General features: G+C 42.3%; 1 protein-coding gene across 1 annotated transcript; it reads right to left on the bottom strand.

Moving 5' to 3' along the window:
• Positions 1 to 1,264: 1,264 nt before the first annotated feature.
• Positions 1,265 to 22,037, bottom strand: fam8a1b (family with sequence similarity 8 member A1b). Its single transcript, XM_070880171.1, has 4 exons — positions 21,895 to 22,037; positions 14,145 to 14,268; positions 12,110 to 12,249; positions 1,265 to 8,850 (listed from the first exon to the last, which is right to left on the bottom strand). Exons 1-4 carry the CDS (start codon positions 22,035 to 22,037, stop codon positions 8,706 to 8,708), a joined length of 552 nt encoding a protein of 183 aa, XP_070736272.1. The 3' UTR covers positions 1,265 to 8,705.
• Between the last annotated feature and the right edge of the window lie 644 nt (positions 22,038 to 22,681).

Genomic DNA, 22,681 nt, shown 5'->3' with positions numbered 1-22,681 from the left:
CAATGCTCTTCTCTATCTTCCTTGCTGCAATGCTTCATCTCACACTCAGCCAGCTCCCCGCTGGAGTGGAAATATACTATAGAAGTAATGGGAATCTGTTCAACCTGCACCGCCTCCAGGCTAGATCCAAGATCATCCCATCCTCTGCCACTGAACTACAATACGCAGACAACGCTTGCAACAGCGCACACTCGGAGGCCGAACTCCAAGCCATAGTCAGCACCTTCACCGAGGCATACGAGAGCATGGGCCTTACACTAAACATCCGTAAGACAAAGGTCCTCCACTAACCTGACCCTGCCACACAGCACTGCCCTCCCGGTTATCAAAATTCACAGCGAGGCCTTGGACAATGTGGAACATTTTCCATACCTCGGGAGCCTACTGTCAGCCAGGAAAGAAATCGATGGCAAGGTCCAACACCACCTCCAGTGTGCCAGCACAGCCTTCAGTCACCTGAGGAAGTGTGTTTGAAGATCAGGACCTCAAATCTGGAACGAAGCTATGGTCTACAGGGCAGTGGTGATAGCTGCCCTCCTATATGGCTCAGAGACATAGACTATATACAGCAGACATCTGAAAGCACTGGAGAAGTTCCACCAGCGCTGCTTCTGCAAGATCCTGCCAATCCATTGGGAGGATAGGCGCACCAATGTCAGTGTTCTGGCACAGGGCAACATCCCCAGCATCGAAGCACTGACCACGATCGATCAGCTTCGTTGGGCGGGCCACATCGTCCACATGCCCAGCATGAGACTCCCAAAGCAAGCACTCTACTAAGTTTCGTCACAGCAAGCGAGCCCCAGGTGGACAGAGGAAACGCTTCAAGGATACCCTCAAAAGCCTCCTTGATAAAGTGCAACATCCCCACCGGCACCTTGGACCGCCCAAAGTGGAGGAAGAACATCCGGGAGGGCGCTGAGCACCTTGAGTCTCATCGCCGAGGGAAAGCAGAAACCAAGCGCAGACAGCGGAAGGAGCGTGCGCCAACCCAAGCTCCCCACCCACTCTTTCCTTCAACCATTGTCTGCCCCACCTGTGACAAGAGACTGTCCTGCATTGGACTCTTCAGACACCTGAGAACTCACTTTTAGAGTGGAAATAAGTCAACCTCAACTCCGAGGGACTGCCTATGATGATAATAGTTAAAAATTGGTAGGGGGTCACATAGCTTTAAAATGACATGTATTGATTAAAATTAATATGCAGAACCAAACACTTATTTTTGCTTAGATCAAATTATATACTGAATCAACGTTTAGAAAAAGTTAAATGCCCTATATGTGAAATTTCAAATTTTGTTCGTACACTTGGTTTTGAAGCACAAAATCACTATAGAATTTTGATAATGTCTGTGAAACATTTATTAATAATGCCAGGCTATGAAGTTATTTATTTTCCTGATTAATTTTTAATGCAGAGATCTAACTTACATTCACAAACAAGTTTAATTTCAGTGCAAAACGCAGAATGTTTCACAGCTGCCCAACTTGGGAATGTAAATCAGATGTGAAGGCCTGAACTGACTCCAGTACTGAGTGAGGCTCCCTCCTCCAGGGTGTCCTACTCCATTTCATTTTAGGTGCCAGGTAATGCCCTTACTCTTGATTCATAGAATGATACAGCACAGAACGAGGCTATTGAGCCCATCATGTCTGTGCTGGCTGTTTGAAAGACCTTTCAATTAGTCCAACTCCCCCTGCTCTGCATCCTGGTTCTTTTGCCAATTGTCTTAAATCTGTGTCCTCAGGTTACCTTCCCTCATGCCATGGAAACAGTTTCCCCCAATCTACTCAATGTTGAACACCTGGATTCAGTCCACATTAACACTAACTGGAAGATTAGTGCAGCGAAATCATTTCACACTGACGCTACATTTGTTATACAAATTCATTTTTTTTTTTAAACACACAAAGGTGCAGTGATTTTACATTTCATTTCCATTTGTTTCTACAGGATGTTATGGATCCTCACACTTACCCCTCCCACATTTCCTCTCCAGATCAAAAATGAAAAAAAAAACGAGGAAGGCCAGTGACATTCTGCCATCGAACGTGGATCTGTGATCTTTAGTTGGGAACCAGCTAAAACTCGTCTTTGCTGGGTCCCGAATATTTAATTAACAGACCATTATACTATTGGGTAATTTTTGCTCTAGTAAAGAAGCTGGCACAGACACGATGGGCCGAATGACTGCCTGCACTTTAAACCTCTCTGGTTCTACAGGTATGAGGCAAATGGAGCTATGCCATGCTCCGAGAGAGGGCGGCTCAGAGAATCGGTGCAGCAGCTCCATCACTGAGCCTGCACCCGAGCCTGGCTCTCCATGGGAGTACAAGACTCTTAACTTTACCCTATTTCCTGAAGATGAAAAACACTCAATATGCTTGTTGTCTAAATGGAGACAATGTAATTTATTAAATACTACCAAATTAAAATAAATCAAATGGTAGAAAGTGTAATTTCAAAGCTGGAGTAATATGGTTTAGAATATCATTGACAATCCTTAGTCTCATTAATCGCTGTGTCTATTGTTCTTCATATTTAGTTTCAACAACATTTTAAACTGAAAATACAAAGCAAACATTGACATTTTAAAGATACAATTTCTCACTCATTTTCCACATTAAATATGTAAGCATTTGACAATATTCTTTATCTTACCATTAAAATTGGACCAGTATGCAAGACTATTGATGCAATCAAAATTAAACTGCAGGAACGGTTTTCTTTACTTGCTTTGATCAAAATAGCTTGGCAGAATACAAAAGAACCGAATAGTTTAGAATGCATGAGTCAGATGCTAAAACAAGATTTGATGGGCTAAGTGTAATACTTAACAACGCAGAATCAAATTATTGCTTTTACACTTGATCCATCTAACTGCTGAATAACTGAACATTTTAAAAGTCAAGTGGCATAAGTAGTTCTACAGTTTGTACTTGTATGAACAATTGCTTTGAAATTGCAGCATAAGAACCCTCAAGGACAGTTGTATAAAATCCGGTCCTCTGCTATTTTAACAGAGGGATTAACCTGTTCATTTTACAATTGGCCAGGTGTTCCGTTGAGGTCAAAAAAATCTCAGATCAACGTGTCCCTCATGGTCGCCCAGCGTAACTTCAAATCGCCTTCATATAGAATCATACAGCACAAGAGGCGTCCATTCGGCCCATCGTGTCTGTTTAAAAGAGCTATCGAATTAGCACTGGGTCTTTAATAAACCACCCAAACAGTCCCAGCGCATGGTTCCATTAATGTTACTAATTCAGTTAATCTGGTGGACTTTAGCTGGTTGGTACAACGGATGCAGGTGCAAGTTGAATTTGCTATCCTTTCTTTTCTAAAGAGGGTAACTCAAATCCTTAAATGGTCCCCTAATGTTGTTCACACGATACTACAGCTTCACTGAACCTGTAAATCAAACCAGTGCATCTTGTTTTCCCTCTTGCTCTATCTGGATGTCAAGATTCAATCTTTATACCCGTATATGTAAGCCACCACAGTATAAAGTGTTGGTTCACTGTAGCAAGACCTTATGGTTGCTGGCCCACTGCTGGGTGAATCAAGTAGCCCAAAAATTCAAACGTGTGCGCCCCAGGTTGAGAAATTGTTATTTAGAAGTTTCACTTTTTAAATTGATTGAAGTGATAAGACAGTTGAATCTACTGAAACTAACTAACTCAGAGCCGAGTATATTTTCTTTATTCCGAATGTAACCTGAATCACATGGACTTTTAAAATAGAGAGCAAGAGTGCGGAATGGTTTCTTTGTGCCCTGATGACAACAATTAATTGTCAACCCCAAATTAAACTTGCGGCAATATCCTGCAATATTGACCATGTTGTGGCAAACCCACTAGTAATAGATCACTGGGAGAATGACCAAATATTGTATGGTTCCCTCCTGCAGAGTCAAGAACTATATTTTTCTGTTTACTGTTTAAGCTTCATTTTGAGAAAAGCATTCTGGATAAAAATCCACTTTCAACTTTAAAATTAATTCAGGCAAAAGTCATTTGGCACTATCAGTGTATCAGAATGTTATCCACAGTTATACTGTCCTACTGTGAAAACAGCACAACAAAGGCTGATTTTTGTTACTACTTCACTAAACAAGCTATAAATCCTGAGATCTGTAACCTTTGATGGGCGTGGGGAGAGAAAGAGGGTCTTTCTGTACGTTGTTCTCTTCAGAAGTAGGGCGAGAAGGGTGGGTTCAATACGATTACACTGGATGAAGCTACACCTTAAATCAGTATTATGGGAGTGGTTCAACACTGGTTATCGTTGGAGGGTAGTTCCAGCAGAAATATTCCACCAATTCATATGACTTTCTTGGCACAGAATTTCACTACACTTTATAAAACTATCTGCAGCATAGTAAAACCACGTGCTGTGCAATTTTAACTCAACAGTAGTATACCAGGCTTAACATTTGACTGAAATGGCAGGTTAAAAAATATAGTCATTGCGCTAAACCAAGGAACCTAAATCACCAATTTCGATTCCTCCCCAAAATGATTTGGTTTTCTTGCAAAGGCCAATTTTAACACATTGTGTTAATAGAAATAATTGGGTAGCTTACTACAATGTTATGAAAATAATTCATAAAAATCCAAGGAAATGCGCTAGCCAAAATAAGGTTTGTATTTGTAACGTATGGAAATTATTTTTGCAGGAAGCTAACCACCATGTCTTGCTAGATAACAGTTTAATTCCCAGACAGAGTCTGCATCAACTGTCAGTATTTGCAAACATCAGTCATCAGTCAGCTTTTTCAGTTTGGTCAGGTGGAGAATATGGGGGTAGATCAGGCCTACCGACTGGGCATGTGTCAGTGGGCCTTTAGTGTGCTGATCCCACTTGACGCTGCATTCAGCTTAGAAACATAGAAACATAGAAAATAGGTGCAGGAGCAGGCCATTCAGCCCTTCTAGCCTGCACCGCCATTCAGTGAGTTCATAGCTATATCTACATATAGCTGCCAGAAGTGGGGCGAGATAATGCAGGATAAGGGGTAAATTTAATGGGATGTAACCATTTAATGGTAAATGACTGCATACGAGTACAAAACTGCCTTTAAAAAGGCAGTTTATGTTTTATATATATTTCAACCATTGCAAAAATTGTTTTAGGTAAAATAAAATGCCTGGTAAAGCCAGGGCTGGCACAATAATTGTGGAGGAAGGAACATCAAGTCTATGGAGTAGTGCAACAATCAAACCTGCTGCTGGTAAAGTGGAGGTAGTGCTGAATGAGGTGCTTGTGAGCAGTGTGGTCCTGCTTAGCACAGCCTGGTAAAAATAGAGCAAGAGAACTGGAGGACACAGCTGACTGTTATTGCCATCAGCAAGGCCAGCTTCACAGTATACATTGGCTGCAGATGACAGAGACTGTGGTTCTTGTATTGGACTGTACAGCCACCTAAGAGCTCATGCGAAGAGTGGAAGCAAGTCTTCCTCGATTCTGAGGGACTGCCTATGATGATGATGATGATGATGACTTGCAGCAGATGCACAGCTCTGATTCTGGCTACAGGGAGCATCATTCCACTGAGGGGCAGTTCCAACTGTAATCGGAGGTACGAGGATATGAGCAGATGCTCACACACTGTCTTTGTGGTCAAGTGAAGTGCCTGAACCCAGTGTTTGATGGCTCCATTCCTCCTTCTCCTCTGCCAAAATGCATAAGTGAAGTAGGATTCCCATTGTGCCAATATAATACATTACCAAAAAAAAAAGTGGCTGTGCTGAATCACTTGGCACAAAGAGCTAGAATTTCCATTGCATCACCGCCCGGTTTCTCGGTGGTATTGGTTGTTTTGGGCGAGAACCCGGTCAGCAGAAATTTCCATAGCCGAGTTCCGCCGGCGGTTTCGAAGTACCGCTGGGGAGCAGACTGCCGGCGTGCACCGTCCATAGACCACCATCGCCCGATTTTCGGCTCAGTGGTGACCTGTAGGCAGGTAGAAGAAAAAGCGACCACTAGAATCAGCGGAGCTGGGCGGTCGGTAAGTAGCCCTGCAAAAAAAGGTAAGTAAATGATTTTTTTATTAATTATTTAAAAATTCTCTTGCAGTGTTTAAAGTGAAAAGGTTCCCGAGAATGTTTGATTTTTTTTATTTTGTTTTTTGAAAAAAAAAAGTGTTTTTCTCCTCCTAGACCCAACCCCCAGTCTCGTTGTAAATTTTCGTAATTATCGGCCATTTAAAAAAAAAAAGAACCGTCCAATCGGCCCAAGATTCCATTTTCCGCAGAGAATCGGGTTGTAAGGTCCATTTTTTTTTCTTCGCTTGCCGGATTTTTCTCTTTTTTTAAAAAAAATGGAATTTTGCACCAGCAATAATTTGAGAATCTTAGCGGTATTTTGGGCGGTAATCCAGCGCTGGCGGAGTTTTTGGAAATTCTAGCCCAATGTATCTCAACTAAGTGGAATCAGGAAAAAAATACACAAGACAAAAAGTTCAAAAATTATCTCAAAACGCTCTTTAAATGCATATCCATAAATGGCGCACTACAGACACCCTTTTATACTCGTGAGTAGATAAGTGAGTGTTATAAATGCTGGGAAAGTACATGGATGTCTAAATGACAGCATTTAGGGCAAGAGAATTGTATGGAACCTGGCGCGCGCAACTGGTAACTTGGACGGGGTGCTAAATGAGCTAATATCTGACTTAATGGACTTCTACACATTTTCCTTGATTGCTGACTCCCACTTTACACCAATCAAAATCTAATCTTGTGTGTTCCGGCTGGCCAGTTCCAGTATCACGGGTGTGCGAGAATGCTAAGTGTGCATTTGTGAACAGGTGATTGAGAGTTCCCGTCTGAGTAAAAGTAAAGCAGAAGCCAACATCTGTGGAAAGTGGCAGATAGTGTAAACACAGAGTTATCTGAGCAAGTTATGTCACATTGAGGTGGTATGTTTCACGGAGCAGGGCATTACTCAAGTCACAAAAGCAATTGATTGTGGATGCAAAGGATAATACAATCAATCAATCTCGTTAAAAAAAAAGCAAATCCTTCAATCCATTTTAAAAAGTATTTATATGAAATGGCCATAATATATAACCAAAAGCATTATCATCATCATCACAGGCAGTCCCTCGGAAGTGAGTTCTTTGATGGCTGAACAGTTCGATACGAGAGCCACAGACCCTGTTACAGGTGGGACAGACAGACATTCGTTGAGGGAAGGGGTCGGTGGGGCTGGCTTGCCGCGCGCTCCTTCCGCTGCCTGTGCGTGGCCTCTTCACATTCTTTGTGTTGAGACTCGAAGAGTCCTCCCGGATACACTTTCTCCACCTCGGGCGGTCTTCGGCCAGGGTCTCCCAGGTGTCAGTGGTGATGTCGCACTTTACCAGGGAGGCTTTGAGGGTATCCTCATAACGTTTCCGCTGTCCTCCTTTGGCTCGTTTACCATGAAGGAGCTCTGCATAAAGCATTTGCTTAGGGAGTCTCGTGTCTGGCATGCGAACTATGTGGCCTGCCCAGCGAAGCTGATCGAGTGTGGTCAGTGCTTCAATACTCGGGATGTGTTTTTTGAAAACCTTGCATAATCCTAGGAAGCTAAACTGAATAGAATTAATTCCAATAGTGAGTACATGGATTTACTATAGCAGAACTGGCATCAGCTTTAAAAGCAATTGATAGTTTTAATATACAGAAACAAGCCATCAGTGTTAAAGCTTAAGGGCTAGATTTTCCAAAAAATCCACCAGCGCCGGATTGCCGCACAAAATACCACTAAGATTTTAAAATTACTGCCGGCGAAAAATGACCTATCGCCCAGCTCCTGCTGCTTTTCATGGGCATGTTTTCCCCTACTTGCCTACAGGTCACCGGTGAGTCAAAAATCGGGTGATAGTGATCTATGGACAGTGCACGCTGGCGGTCTGCTCCCCAGCGGTATTTCGAAACCACCGGCGGAATTCTGTGGAAATTTGCGCCAACCCGGTTTTCGCCCAAAACGACCAATACCGCCGAGAAACCGGGTAGAGATGCAGTGGAAATTCTAGCCCCAAGTTTCTTTTTTCAACTTGTTTTCCCCTTTAGCTGATGCTTTTCAAGACATAAAATGTCTTAATTAAGTAATTCTATCCTGTTATGTTTCCGGAGGGAAGTTGATAACTATTATCAACATGCTGGTGCATGTTATGATTTCAAAGGTAGATTGACTGCAAACCTTTTTCTTCAGACAGTCCAACGGCAGAACTTTTTAAAGCAGCCCCACACACACACACACACAAAAAAAAAGAAGTGTCACGAGGAAGGGACTAAAATAAAACGGCGACTGTCAATGACACAGTCATTGCTGTACTGCTTTTATCAATTTTAAGTTGGTAATAAAATGAAGCCATCTTGGTTTTTTTTTTGGAAGATTTTGAGACATTAATTTCCAAGTTGTGCAAAGTACTGATGCGGAACTTGAGTCAATCAAGACCCACATTTTAAAAACCGCAGTGTCAACTATCGGAGCAGATTAATTCCCAAGACCAAGTCATTTTCTGTATTTCATTACACTGGCAGATACAGTACTGTAAATGTGTTCATTCTCAACTCAGCTCTTACTAAGATCAGTGACTTTGGAGTGCAGACAGCAACAGATGTTTTCTTCTCCTCTCCTTCTGAATGATGCAGAACCCCAGCAAATCAGAGTAGCAGATTGGAAAAAATATAGGCAAGTCTTCTGCGGTGTTCTCATCTCGCTCCATTTCTCTTTACCACAATAGTCCCAGCTACGATATCGTAGGCTGTGCGATTGTGTTGAAAGAAAAGCAATGTAACAAAGGCAGGGAAAAAGAAGGCAATGGAAAAATTCTTGATCAACGCTCGTATTGCAGACCTGTTGCAAACAACAAAAAGTTGACAATAAATAAGGGACAATTTATTTTGGACTCCTTACTTTCCACACAACTTTTTTACAGTTTTAAACAGTTTATTGTTTCAATTACTCCTGTATTTCTTCACGATCAATGCCTGAATTCATTACACATTACATAGAATTTACAGCATAGAAACACTCGGCCCCCAACTGGGCTATGCCAGTGTTTTTATGCTCCACATGAGCCTCCTCCCAACCGACTTTATCTCACCCCATCAGCATATCCTTCTATCCCTTTCTCCCTCATGTACTTAATCTAGCTTCCCCTTAAATGCATCTATGATATTTTCTTTAACCTTTGCCCTGTGGTAACGAGTTACACATTCTAATCACTCTCGTGAATTCCCCATTTGATTTATTAGTGATTATATTATATTTATGGCCCCTAGTTTTGGATTCATCCAAAGGATTGCAGTTTATTTTATATATCGCAACATATAAAAATAATAGAAGTCTCTTCTTAACAATGGGCAATACAGAACATAGTCCTACTCTTGCAATTTAAATGTAAAGATAGATTTTACAAATCTGCACTGCCAACATACGAAGAGCACATATTGGGAATTTGGCTGCAGATGTGTCTGGTGGGATTTTCCCTCATTAATTTTAATGGTAATAGGTCCTGAGTCGCGCTGACCTCCATGGTTGAATTTCCGACATGGAGCCCTACCATGTGAAGCTGAGAGCATGAATTTCTAAAATAATTTCTTCAATGAATATACTGACTGACTTAATCCAGCTGAAGAAGTTTAATTCAAATTCTAATGCATTAATAAAAAGATGCTTCTTGTCTTTCTTTTGGGTCACATAGCAGTGTGACACCGACCTTTGAGGACATGGAATGTAAAAGTTAAATCCCAGTTCTTATTCATTTGCATATATCTCGTTGCTAATGCTAACAAATCTTGGTGTTTCAATTTAAGATTGATTCACTAATGAGGCAAAAGCACTAAGCACAGCTCTTTTCCTCCAGGCCCATAAAACTCAGGAAAAAAAAACCAATGACTACTAAGTGCAAATAGGTCAGAGTTACCTAGACTTCAGGGCTTGCATGTGGCCAGTGGTTCGTATGCCCTTGTATAAGATTGTAGCATATCAAAATTCAGACTATCAATTGGTAAAAATCACAAAAATGTATCCTGTACAATACGACAGGAATGCAGCCCACATGAGTCAAAACCTAAAAGTTAAGCATCCCTCAAAAAATAACTTTCAGAATTTGCTTTTAAAAAAAAAATGTTTGGCCTATATTCAAGTTAATCAGGTTTTGTCACAAGCCATAATGAAATGCATAAAATCAAAAACTTCAAGCAAAGCAGGATAGTAAAACAGAAAACAGACTTTGGTTAGCATTCCTTGTTGGACTTACCAAGAATTTTACAGTACAGAAACAGGTCATTCAGCCCAACATGTCTATGCTCCACAAGAGCCTCCTCCCACCTTAATTCATCTCACCCCAACAACATATCCTTTGATTCCTTTCTCCCTCATGTCCTTGTTCTAGCTAACTGACTCTCAGAACCCAATGAAGGAAACACTTTGCTTTCTCTAACCTTTGGCCTGCACAATAAGAACACAAGAACATAAGAAATAGGAGGAGTAGGCCATTTGGCCTTTCGAGCCGGCTCCACCATTCAACAAGATCATGGCTGATCTTCTACCTCAACTCCACCTTCCCGCACTATCCCTAACCTTTAATTCCCTTTGTTCCCCAAAATTTATCGATCTCCATCTTGAATATATTCAACGACTGAGCATCCACAGCTCTCTGGATAGACAATTCCAAAGATTCACAATCCTTAGAGTAAAGAAATTTCTCCTTATCTCAGTCCTCAATGGCCAACCCTTTATTTTGAGACTGTGACTCCGTGTTCTAAATTCCCCAGACAGGGGAAACATCTTCTCAGCATTAACCCTGTCAAAGCCCTTAAGAATTTTATATGTTTCAATTAGTTCACCTCTCATTCTTTTAAACTCTAGGGAATATAGGCCTAGTCTACTCAATCTCTCCTCATAGGGCAATCCCCTCATCCCAGGAACCAATCTAGTGAACCTTCAATGCACTCCCTCTAAGGCAAGTATGTCTTTTCTTAGGTAAGAAGACTAGAACTGTATACAGTACTCCAGGTGTGACCTCATCAATGCCCTGTATAATTGTAATAAGACTTCTTTACTCTTACACTCTAATTCCTTCGTAACAAAAGCTAACATACCATTTGCTTTCCTAATCCTTGCTGTACCTGCATGTTAACTTTGTGATTAATGTACAAGGACACCCAGGTCCCTCTGAATGCAAACATTTCCCTGTCGCTCACCATTCAAAAAATATTCTGCTTTTTTGTTTTTCCGATCAAAGTGGATAGCTTCACACATCCCCACATTGTGTTCCATTTGCCATGTTCTTGCCCACTCAGTCAACCTGTCTATATCTCTCTACAGACTCAGTTCATCCTCCCCACAGCTTACTTTCCCACCCAAGGTTGTATCAGCAAACATGGATAGGCTTCATCCAAATCATTAATATAGATGGTAAATAGCTGAGGCCCAAGCACTGATCCTTGTGGTACCCCGCTAGTTACAGACTGCCAACTTGAAAAAGTCCCGTTTATTGCTACTCTCTATTTTCTGTCCATTAACCAATCCTCAATCCATGCCAATATATTATCCTCAATCCCATGAGTCCTAATTTTGTGTAATAACTTCATGTGGTACCTTATCAAATGCTTTTTGAAAATCCAAATACACTACATCCACTCATTCCCCCTTATCCATCCTACTAGGTACATCTTCAAAAAAAACTCCCAAACAGATTTGTCAAACACAATTTCCTTTTCATAAAACTATGTTTACTCTGCCTAATCAGGTTACGATTTTCCAAGTGCCCTATTACCACATCCCTAACAATAGTTAGCATTTTTCATACGACAATGGCTTTACTAATGTGATGGGGAATGGGGGGGGCAGGTACTACTTTTTAAATCCACCAAGCTAAAAGAGGTTAAACATCCAATTTCACATTGCCTTGAGCAGTGCAATGCACAATATTGGGTGGCACAAACCTTACAACTAAAATACTGGTACAAAAACAAAGTACAGATGGGAGACCAGAGCTGAATCGTGGTGACCGTACCCATGCGACAGAGCATACACAGATCAGAAACTGCTGTCAAACTGGAAAAGAGTCGCAGACCGCTTCTTCTGAACTATTAATGTTACTTACGATGAGATGCTAACATTCTGTGCCGGGATCACCAGTACCCGGTTAGGAGCAACTAGCACCGAGCTGTCACAAGAAACGACTCGTAAACCAAGCAGAAACTTGCCAGGCGTGGCCCCTCCGACTCCCCACAGGCAGACGATCTGAAGATGGAGACAAAGACAAAATTGACATCAGCAAAATCATTTAAAGACAATTATTTAAGTGAACACCATGGACAATTTCATTACCTGTCTTTCCCTTTTTAACAAATCGTAAAACAAAAAAAGGAATTTGCATTTTAAAAAGCACCTTTCACATCATCGGCATACTCCAAAGTACTTTGATTAGCTTTGAAATGCAGTCACTATGGTTTTGTAGGTAAACATGCCATCCAATTTTCACACAGCAAGGCTCCACAACCAGCGACGAGATGAATGAGCAGTTAATCTGCATTCTGTGGTGTTAGTCGAGAGATAAATATTGGTCAGAACATTGGGAGAAATTCCCTAGTCTTCTTTCAATTGTGCCATGGGATCTTTTCTATCCAGCTAAGGTAGGTAGGTGGGGGTCTCGTTTTAAAGTTTCATCTAAAAGATGATACCTCTGTCAATGCAGCACGACCCAAGCATTGCACTTAACTATCTGCTTAGATTACTTGCTCAGAGGCAAAGGGGAGAAAACACATCAGTCCACGTGTACACTGACAACACCCAGCTCTACCTCACCACCACCTCTCGCGACCCCTCCACTGCCACTGATTTTTCACGCTGCTTGTCCACCATCCAATATTGGTTGAGCAGAAATTTCCTCCAATTAAATATTGGGAAGACTGATGCCATTGTCTTCTGTCCCCATCACAAACTCTGTTCCCTAGCCACCGAATCTATTCCCCTCCCTGGCCACTGTCTGAGGTTGAACCAGATTGTTCACTACCTCGGCATCGTATTGACCCAGAGCTGAGCTTCCAACCCCGTATCTTCTCCATCACCAAGACCGTCTACTTCCACCTCTGTAATATCGCCCATCTCCACCTGTGCCTCCACTCTCTACTACTGTGCCTCATCCATGCTTCTGTCGCCTCCAATACTCTCCTGGCCAACCTCCCATCTTCCACCCTCCGTAAACTTGAGCTCATCAAAAACTCTGATGCCCTTTTCCTAACTTGCACCAATTTTCAATCAGCCATCACCCCCATACTCAGTCAGTTGCATTGGCTCCCAGTCCAGCAACACCTCAAATTTACAATTCTCATTCTTGTGTTCACATTCCTCCGTATCTCTGTAACCTCCTCGAGTCCTACAATCCACAGAGAACTTTGTGTCCCTCTAATTATGACCTCTTGTGCATCCGCAATTTCCTTTGACCCACCTTTGGTGGTTGTGCAAGCCCTGAGCTCTTGTATTCTCTCCATAAACCTCAGTCTCTTGACCTCTCTCTCTCCTCCTTTAAGATGTTCCTTAAAATCTACCTCTTTACCAAGCTTTTGGTCACCTGTCTTAATATCTCATGTGCCTGGGTGTCAAAATGATATCTGATTTCGCTCCTGTGAAGCACCTTGCGTCATTTTACTACATTAAAAGGGACTATATAAATACAAGTCGCACTCCAAGACTTCCTCACTGTCACTATATACTTGGAGATGATCCCTTAAATGTCTTAATGGATAGAGAAGGGATAGAGGGATGCGGTAAGAAAGCTGGTAGATGGTGTTGATCTATTTGAAAAGAATGGGCTTATTGGGCCTAATGGCCTTTTCCTCTAAAAAGTTTTAATGCTCTTATTTTCAAGACAACCCAATATGCGACAGGTACAAGTTGCATGCTTCTAAAAATGTCTCCCTCACACAGTGCATGTAATAACAGTACTGGAACTCTCCAGGATCACAGCAGAGCAAATTCAGCAAGGCTTCTGGAATGCAAGTCAGCAATAAGGTTATGCTTTTTTTTTTGTCTGGCTGTACCACATATACAACCAGACAAACCCAACCCACTGTTATTTCCAATACCAGCTCATTACTCCCACGACCAGTCCCACATGATTCTAATGAACATCTTACCTCATAGAAACAGACCAAGAGTCTGTACATCAGTGCTACGGCCATCATTTTCTGGAGGTCTTCTAGAGAGGTGTCTTCATCTATTTCTTCAATTATGTAATTCAGGGCAAATTTAGAAAGATCCCTGTGTATCAAAACACAGACAAGATGCATGGGTATAAACGGTTTATCAATCATCATTTGTGAAACTAGAAGTGCTCGAGAAAAGTCTCTGAAGTGCTGTACATTACTTTTTCTAGTGACTGCAAAAACGACATCAATCCTCCGCGCAGTTCCATTTCCTATAATCAGTGTGTGCAAAAAAAATCCGCACACTTTGAATCTCCACAAAGCAATCTCCATATTATTTTACATTTATACAATATGAAGAAATGAAAAACCATGTGTAAAATAGATGTTAATCCCCCCCCTACAATTATTGCCGTTTACAATAGCAAGGTGCTATAGAATTGTACAAGTTTACAAATCAGGAGGTCAGCTGAAAAAGAGCTATCCAGCCTAATCCCATTTTCCAGCTCATGGTCAGTAGCCTTGTAGTTTACAGCACTTCAAGTGCATATCCAATTACTTTTTAAATGCAACGAGGGTTTCTGCCTCCACCATCCTTTCAAGCAGTAAGTTCCAGACCCCCTCCATTCTCTAGGTGAAAAAAAATTCTCCACAGCACCTCTCTTATCCTTCTACTAATTACTTTAAATCTATGCCCCCTGGTTATTGACCTCTCTGCTAAGGGAAATAAGGTGCTTCTTATCCACTCTATATCAACCCCTCATAACTTGTACATCTCAATTAAATCTCCCCTCGGCCTCCTCTGTTCCAAAGAAAACAACCTCAGCCTATCCAATCTTTCCTCATAGCTAAAATTCTCCAGTCTTGAACATCCTCGTAAATCTACTTTGTACCCACTCTAGTGCAATCACACCTTTCCTGTAACATGATGACCAGAACTGTATGCAGTACTCTAGCTGTGGCCTAACTGGTGTTTTATACAGTTCTAGTACAACCTCCCTGCTCTTATATTCTATAGCTTGTGGTAATCTATAGGAATTTACAATTCAGCTGTTAGCCACTGCTTTGTAATAGTTTCACACATGAAAGGGAAACATAATGTCATCGGTATGAACAATTAAGCAGCACTTACCAACAGGACACTTTAATATTTATTTTGAAACTCAATTTTAACAATAAAAGCATAACAATTAGGAGCTGGAGTAGGCCATAAGGCACCTCGAGCCTGCTCCATCATTCATGGCCGATCTTCGACCTCAACTCTACTTTCCCGTCCGATCCCCATATCCCTTGATTCCCCTAGAGTTCAAAAATCTACCTATCTGAGCCTTGAACATACTCACTGATTCAGCATCCACAACTCTATGGGATAGAGAATTCCAAAGGTTCACAAATCTCTGAGTTGAGGAATTCCTCCTCATCTCAGTGTTAAATGGCCAACCCCTTATCCTGACACTATGCCCCTTGTTCAAGACTCTCCAGTCAGGAGAAACAACTTCTCAACATCTATCTGGTCAAACCCCTCAGAATTTTTATGCTTTAGTGAGATTACCTCACATTTTTTTAAACTCCAGAGAGTATGGGCCCAATCTACCTAATCTCTCCTCACAGGACAACCCTCTCATCCCAGGAATCAATCTGTTGAAGGAAAGTATATCCTTCCTCAGGTAAGACCAAAACTGTGCACAGTACTCCAGGTGTGGTCTCACCAAAGCCCTGTACAATTGTAGCAAGACTTCCTTACTCTTGTACTCCAACCCTCTAACCTATAGGCCAGTTAGTTTAACATCTGTAGTGGGGAAAATGCTTGAAGCTATCATTAAGGAAGAAATAGATAGGAATAGTGCAATCAAGCAGACGCAACATGGATTCATGAAGGGGAAATCATGTTTAACTAATTTACTGGAATTCTTTGAGGATATAACGAGCATGGTGGATAGAGGTGTACCGATGGATGTGGTGTATTTAGATTTCCAAAAGGCATTCGATAAGGTGCCACACAAAAGGTTACTGCAGAAGATAAAGGTACGTGGAGTCAGAGGAAATGTATTAGCATGGATCGAGAATTGCCTGGCTAACAGAAAGCAGAGGGTCGGGATAAATGGGTTCTTTTCAGGTTGGAAATCGGTGGTTAGTGGTGTGCCACAGGGATCGGTGCTGGGACCACTACTTTTTACAATATACATAGATGACCTGGAGGAGGGGACAGAGTGTAGTGTAATAAAATTAGCAGATGACACAAAGATTAGTGGGAAAGCGGCTTGTGTAGAGGACAGAGAGAGGCTGCAAAGAGATTTGTATAGGTTAAGCGAATGGGCTAAGGTTTGGCAGATGGAATACAATGTTGGAAAATGTGAGGTCATCCACCTTGCGAAAAAAAAAACAGTAAAAGGGATTATTATTTGAATGGAGAGAAATTACAACATGCTGCGGTGCAGAGGGACCTGGGGGTCCTTGTGCATGAATCCCAAAAAGTTAGTTTGCAGGTGCAGCAGGTAATCAGGAAGGCGAATGGAATGTTGGCCTTCATTGCGAGAGGGATGGAGTACAAAAGCAGGGAGGTCCTGCTGCAACTGTACAGGGTATTGGTGAGGCCGTACCTGGAGTAGTGTGTGCAGTTTTGGTCACCTTACTTAAGGAAGGATATACTAGCTTTGGAGGGGGTACAGAGACGATTCACTAGGCTGATATTGGAGATGAGGGGTTACCTTATGATGATAGATTGAGCAGACTAGGTCTTTACTCATTGGAGTTCAGAAGGATGAGGGGTGATCTTATAGAAACATTTAAAATAATGAAAGGGATAGACAAGATAGAGGCAGAGAGTTTGTTTCCACTGGTTAGGGAGACTAGAACTAGGGGGCACAGCCTCAAAATACGGGGGAGCCAATTTAAAACCGAGTTGAGAAGGAATTTCTTCTCCCAGAGGGTGTGAATCTGTGGAATTCTCTGCCCAAGGAAGCAGTTGAGGCTAGCTCATTGAATGTATTCAAATCACAGATAGATAGATTTTTAACCAATAAGGGAATTAAGGGTTATGGGGAGCGGGCAGGTAAGTGGAGCTGAGTCCACGGCCAGATCAGCCATGATCTTGTTGAATGGCGGAGCAGGCTCGAGGGGCTAGATGGCCTACTCCTGTTCCTAATTCTTATGTTCTTATTATGTTCTTATGTTGCAATAAAGTCCAACATGCCATTTGCTTTCCTTATGGCTTGCTGTTTCTGCATGTTAACTCTCTGTTTCCTGAGAGGGCACCTAAATTTCTCTGAACACCAACATTTCAGAGTTTCTCACCATTTAAAAAATATTCGTTTTTTCTATTCTTTCTACCAAAGTGAATAACCTCACATTTCCCCGCATTATACTCCATCTGCCATCTTATTGACCACTCACTTAATCTATCTATATCCCTTTGCAAGGTCTTTGCGTCCTCCTCACAGCTTACTTTTGTGTCGTCAGCAAACTTGGAAACATTACACGCGGTCCCTTCATCGAAGTCATTAATATAAATTGAAAATAGCTGAGGCCCAAGCACTGATCCTTGTTACAGCCCGCCAACTTGAAAATGACCCATTTAGCCCTACTCTTTGTTTTCTGTCCGTTAACCAATGCTATCATATCCATGCTAATATATTACATCCAACCCCATGAGCCCTTATCTTGCTTAACAATCTTTATGTGGCACCTTATCAAATGCGTTTCGGAAATCCAAATACACCACATCTACTGGTTCCCCTTTATCTATCCTGCTAGTTACACTCTCCAAAAAAAAAATAATACATTTGTTAAACATGATTTCCCTTTCATAAAACCATGTTGACTCTGCCTAATCATATTATGATTTTCTAAATAGTCTTACCACTTCCTTAATAATGGATTCCAGCATTTTCCCAACAACTGATGTCAGGCTGACCTTTCTTGGGTTACATTTGTTAACTCCCAATCCACTGTGACCATTCTAGAATCTAGGGAATTTTGGAAGATTACAACCAATGCATCCACTACCTCTGCAGCCACCTCTTTTAGAACCCTGGGATGTAAACTTCAAGTGCACATCCAAGTACTTTTTAAATGTGGTGAGAGTTTACCACCCCTTCAGGCAGTGATTTCAGACCCCCATTACCCTCTGGGTGAAATAAATTCCCCTCAAAATATCCTTTAAATCTATGCCCCCTGGCTGTTAATCCCTCTGCTACGGGAAATAGGTGCTTCCTATCCACTCAAATAAAGACTCCCCTCAACCTCCTCTGATCCAAAGAAAACAAATCCAGCCTATCCAATCTGCCCTCATAGCTAAAATTCTCCAGTCCAGGCAACATCCTTGTAAATCTCCTCTATACCCTCTCTAGTGCAATCACATATTTCCTGTAATGTGGTGACCAGAACTGCACAGTACTCCAGCTCTCGCCTAACTAGTGTTTTATACAGTTCAAGCATAACCTCCCTGCTCTTGCCTTTATTAGCCAAGGCATAGAATAAAAGTATTCCGTCTGCCTTCTTAACCATCTTATCTACCTGGCCTGCTACCTTGAGGAATCTGTGGTCATGCACTCCAAGGCCCCTTTGCTCCTGTACACTTCAGTGTCCAACCATTTAATGTGCATTCCTTTGCCTTGTTTGCACTCCCCAAATGCATTACCCCACACTTCTCCGGATTGAATTTCATTTGCCACTTTCTGCCCACCTGACAGTTCATTGATATCTTCCAGCAGTCAACAGCTTTCTTCTTCATTATCAAACACACAACCAATTTTTGTATCGTCTACAAACTCCAACAAGATAGTCTAACCACTGCCCCATGACATTCAATGGTATTACAATCGTCGAATCCCCCATCAAAATCTTGGGGGTCACCATTGACCAGAAACTTAACTTGTGGGATGAGGTGTGGCGAGGAGGAGTTGAGGTCAGGAACTCAGGGGGGGGGGGGGTAAAGAGCACAGTGTGGATGGGGGAAGAATGTGATCCAAGTCTAAGGGGGGGGGGGGGGAGTTTAAGAGCGAAAACATGATCCAGATGGTAGGACAGATCACATTCTTCCAACCCCACCCCCTTTACAACTAGTACTACATTCTCCCTCTCCTCTCCCAAGACCTGGTTAATTTCTCAGAAAGCCCAGCATGTGTGGCAAGTGACATTATTGGAGTGGACGGAATTCAGTCACTATTCACTTCATACTCAATAAACCTGGTAACAATTAGTGACCCACATACAATGCCCATCCATGGGGTGGGGAAGCAGAAGAACTTGGGCAGGGAAGGTGGTCAGGAACCAGGGGGTGGGGAGGAAAGTAGGTCAGAAACTTTGGGGGGGGTAGTTGGGCGAGGAGGCCTTCAAGGTGACCAGAGATCTGGTGTTGGAAATAAACATGACCTTCAACCTTTAAAGGGACCAAAGCTTACTTTTGCTACTCTCTTCCTTTCTACTTGTAAAAGCTCTTACAATCTATTTTTGTATTGCTTTACGCTCATATTTCTGTTTTCCCACTTTTTAAATCAAAGTACCTTGATAACAATTACCCTGTGGTGCCCAAAGCCATTGGCCCCTCTTAATACTAAATTGCTTAATTCAAATGATCAATTTTGAGCATAAAATGGCTCAAATTTTATTTATAATGCGTTATTCAAATGAATGGATAATTCCATTATTTTGAGCAAAAACGACTTTCAATTAACTAGACTGTAGACTTGCTACAGCATTGAAGGGTCCTAGAGATTACCACACACTACTACACCGCAAAGAGTCCTATAGATTATCACATGCTACAGAACAGAGTGGAGTCCTATAAATTACAGGTGCAACGCCCTGAATCCAGAACCCTTGAGACTGAGGCCGTTCCGGATTTTGCGTTTGGCTAGATTTTGGAATGTCTTTGACGTCACGCATCTGGAAACACCCGAGCCTAAGTTCGGGTATTTCTGGATTTCGGATCGTCAGAAGGGGGTGGGGGGAGGTGCGGGTAGTGCTCGCCGGGCGATGAGGTCGCTGGGGTGGGTAGTGCTCGCCGGGCGATGAGGTCGCTGGGGTGGGTGGTGCTCGCCGGGCGATGAGGTCGCCGGGGGGGGGGGGGGGGGGGGGTGCTCGCCGAAGAGGAGCTGGTCGGGCTGGGCCCTGCCGAAGAGGCCCTGAGGTCGGGCAGCGATGGCGAGGTGAGGCCCGAGGTCGGGCAGTGGCAAGGGGTGGTGTGATGTGGTGAGGCCCAAGATCAGGCAGCGGCAGCACCTCGAGGTCGGCAGGGTCCAGCTTCCGGAACATTTTACAGATTCCGGACAATCCTGCCACCAATCGGTCCGGAGTCTGGAACATTCCGGAACTCCGGATTTTGGACGCTGCACCTGTACCACATGCTACAGAACAGAGTGGAGTCCTATAGATTACATGTTACAGTGCCACATGGAGTCCTATAGATTACCACACACTACAGAACAGAGTCCTATAGATTACCACACACTACAGAACAGAGTCCTATAGATTGCCACATGCTACAGTGTCACATGGAGCCCTATAAATTACCATATGCCATAGCAACAAGTAGTTTCCTATAGATTACCACATGTTACAGCACTGAGTAGAGTCCCATTGATTATCACATGCTGCAGCAGAGTAGTTTCTGATAGATTACCACAGGCTGCACTGCTGCATGGAGCCCTATAGATTACCACATGCTACACCAGGTGGAGTCCTATAGATTACAACAAATTATAGCAACAAATGGAGCCCTATAGATTACCACAACTACAGTACCTCGTAGAATCCTATAGATTATTTTTTTTATGCAGCTTTTAAGATATACTTGCCTGTGTCACAAAAACCCAGATTATTATTGTAGGCCTGTTGAGTGACATTAATCTGTTGAGAGAATATTTGTTTTCATTTTCCTCTGCACTAGTTTAAGCAAAAAGTGTCATGGTTTCAATGGTGGTGCAACTCACTCAAGTTTCATTTCCACCTTTTATGAACTTATGATCCCCTCAATCAGGCTGCACGTTTGCAACACACTCCAAATCAGCAATTAATCTACCAATATCGTCCCCCCAAAAAAATTCAAACCATAATATTCACAAAAACAAAACGTATTTACAGATAGGCGCAGCTTCTGAAAGGGATGAGGGCGACGTGTCTCCAATCTCACCCAGACTATTTTCTTGGGGCATGTGTTACTCCAAAAAGAAAAAGACTTATATTTATATCGCGCCTTTCACGTCCACCGGACGTCCCATAGCGCTTTAGAGCCAATGAAGTACTTTTGAAGTATAGTCACTGTTGTAATGTAGGAAATGCGGAGACCAATTTGCGCACAGCAAGCTCCAACAAACAGCAATGTAATAATGACCAGATAATCTGTTTTAGTCTTGTTGATTGAGGGATAAATATTGGCCAGTTCACCGGTTACTTGTACTCCAGCTGACTGCGCTAGTGAAGAGTGCCAAAATTGTTAGCAATGCACTACACGACACTCAGACAGATTAGTACTGAATAGGTACACTGAACAGCTGGAGAATCAATTTGTTTCCCTACAGGGAATCAGAACTTTGACACCAAAACATCTTATGGTGCCCACTGTACCAGAATTTGTGGCAACTCCAATACAAGTCGCATTATTCAGTTTATGTTTATTAGCGGCAACTCAATCGCTGGATATCCTTCCCATGATGATTTACTGAGTTTCAACAAACTATGTATATACATAAACTGCACAGTGAAACTGTGCCTTGATTTAAGTGAGAGTTCTATTACTTACTTGATTCCACAGATGTGCATTACAGTCAGCACCACTACAGCTTTTAGCAGGAACAGGATCAGAAAATCCACCATCTCTGCAAGGAATCGTTGCATCAGGGACGGGATAGTATACTCACGCCCTTTAGAAACAAGACATTTCATTTTGTAATAGTTTTGATTTGAAGAAACAAAATCTACACATCATTTAAAAATATGCAAGAGAAAAGTCCTTGTGCTGGATATTGAATGCTGTCCCTTGAATGAGTGTTAGTCCCCCTCCCAGCCCACAGCAATGTGTCACCTGCACAGACAGGGAGGAGATATACTGTTAACTTTATAAAAAGGAGAGAACTTCATCCTCAGAAATAAATACACCTCCCCTACCAATGCTCACAAGTAGTCTGGACTATTATCAATGTTTAACTGCTAACAACTTGCATTTATATAGTGCCTTTAATGTAGTGAAACGTCCCATAGAAACATAGAAAATAGGTGCAGGAATAGACCATTCGGCCCTTCTAGCCTGCACCGCCATACAATGAATTCATGGCTGAACACGCAACTTCAGTACCCCATTCCTGCTTTCTCGCCATACCCCTTGATCCTCCTAGTAGTAAGGACGACATCTAACTCCTTTTGAATATATTTAGTGAATTGGCCTCAACAACTTTCTGTGGTAGAAAATTTCACAGGTTCACCACTCTCTGGGTGAAGAAGTTTCTCCTTATCTCGGTCCGAAATGGCTTACCCCTTATCCTTAGACTGTGCCCCCTGGTTCTGGACTTCCTCAACATTGGGAACATTCT

Source organism: Pristiophorus japonicus, chromosome 5 (assembly GCF_044704955.1).
Source record: "Pristiophorus japonicus isolate sPriJap1 chromosome 5, sPriJap1.hap1, whole genome shotgun sequence".
Taxonomy (NCBI): domain Eukaryota; kingdom Metazoa; phylum Chordata; class Chondrichthyes; family Pristiophoridae; genus Pristiophorus; species Pristiophorus japonicus.
Note: the sequence above shows the minus strand (reverse complement) of the source record. Positions and strands in the feature narration are given on the sequence as shown.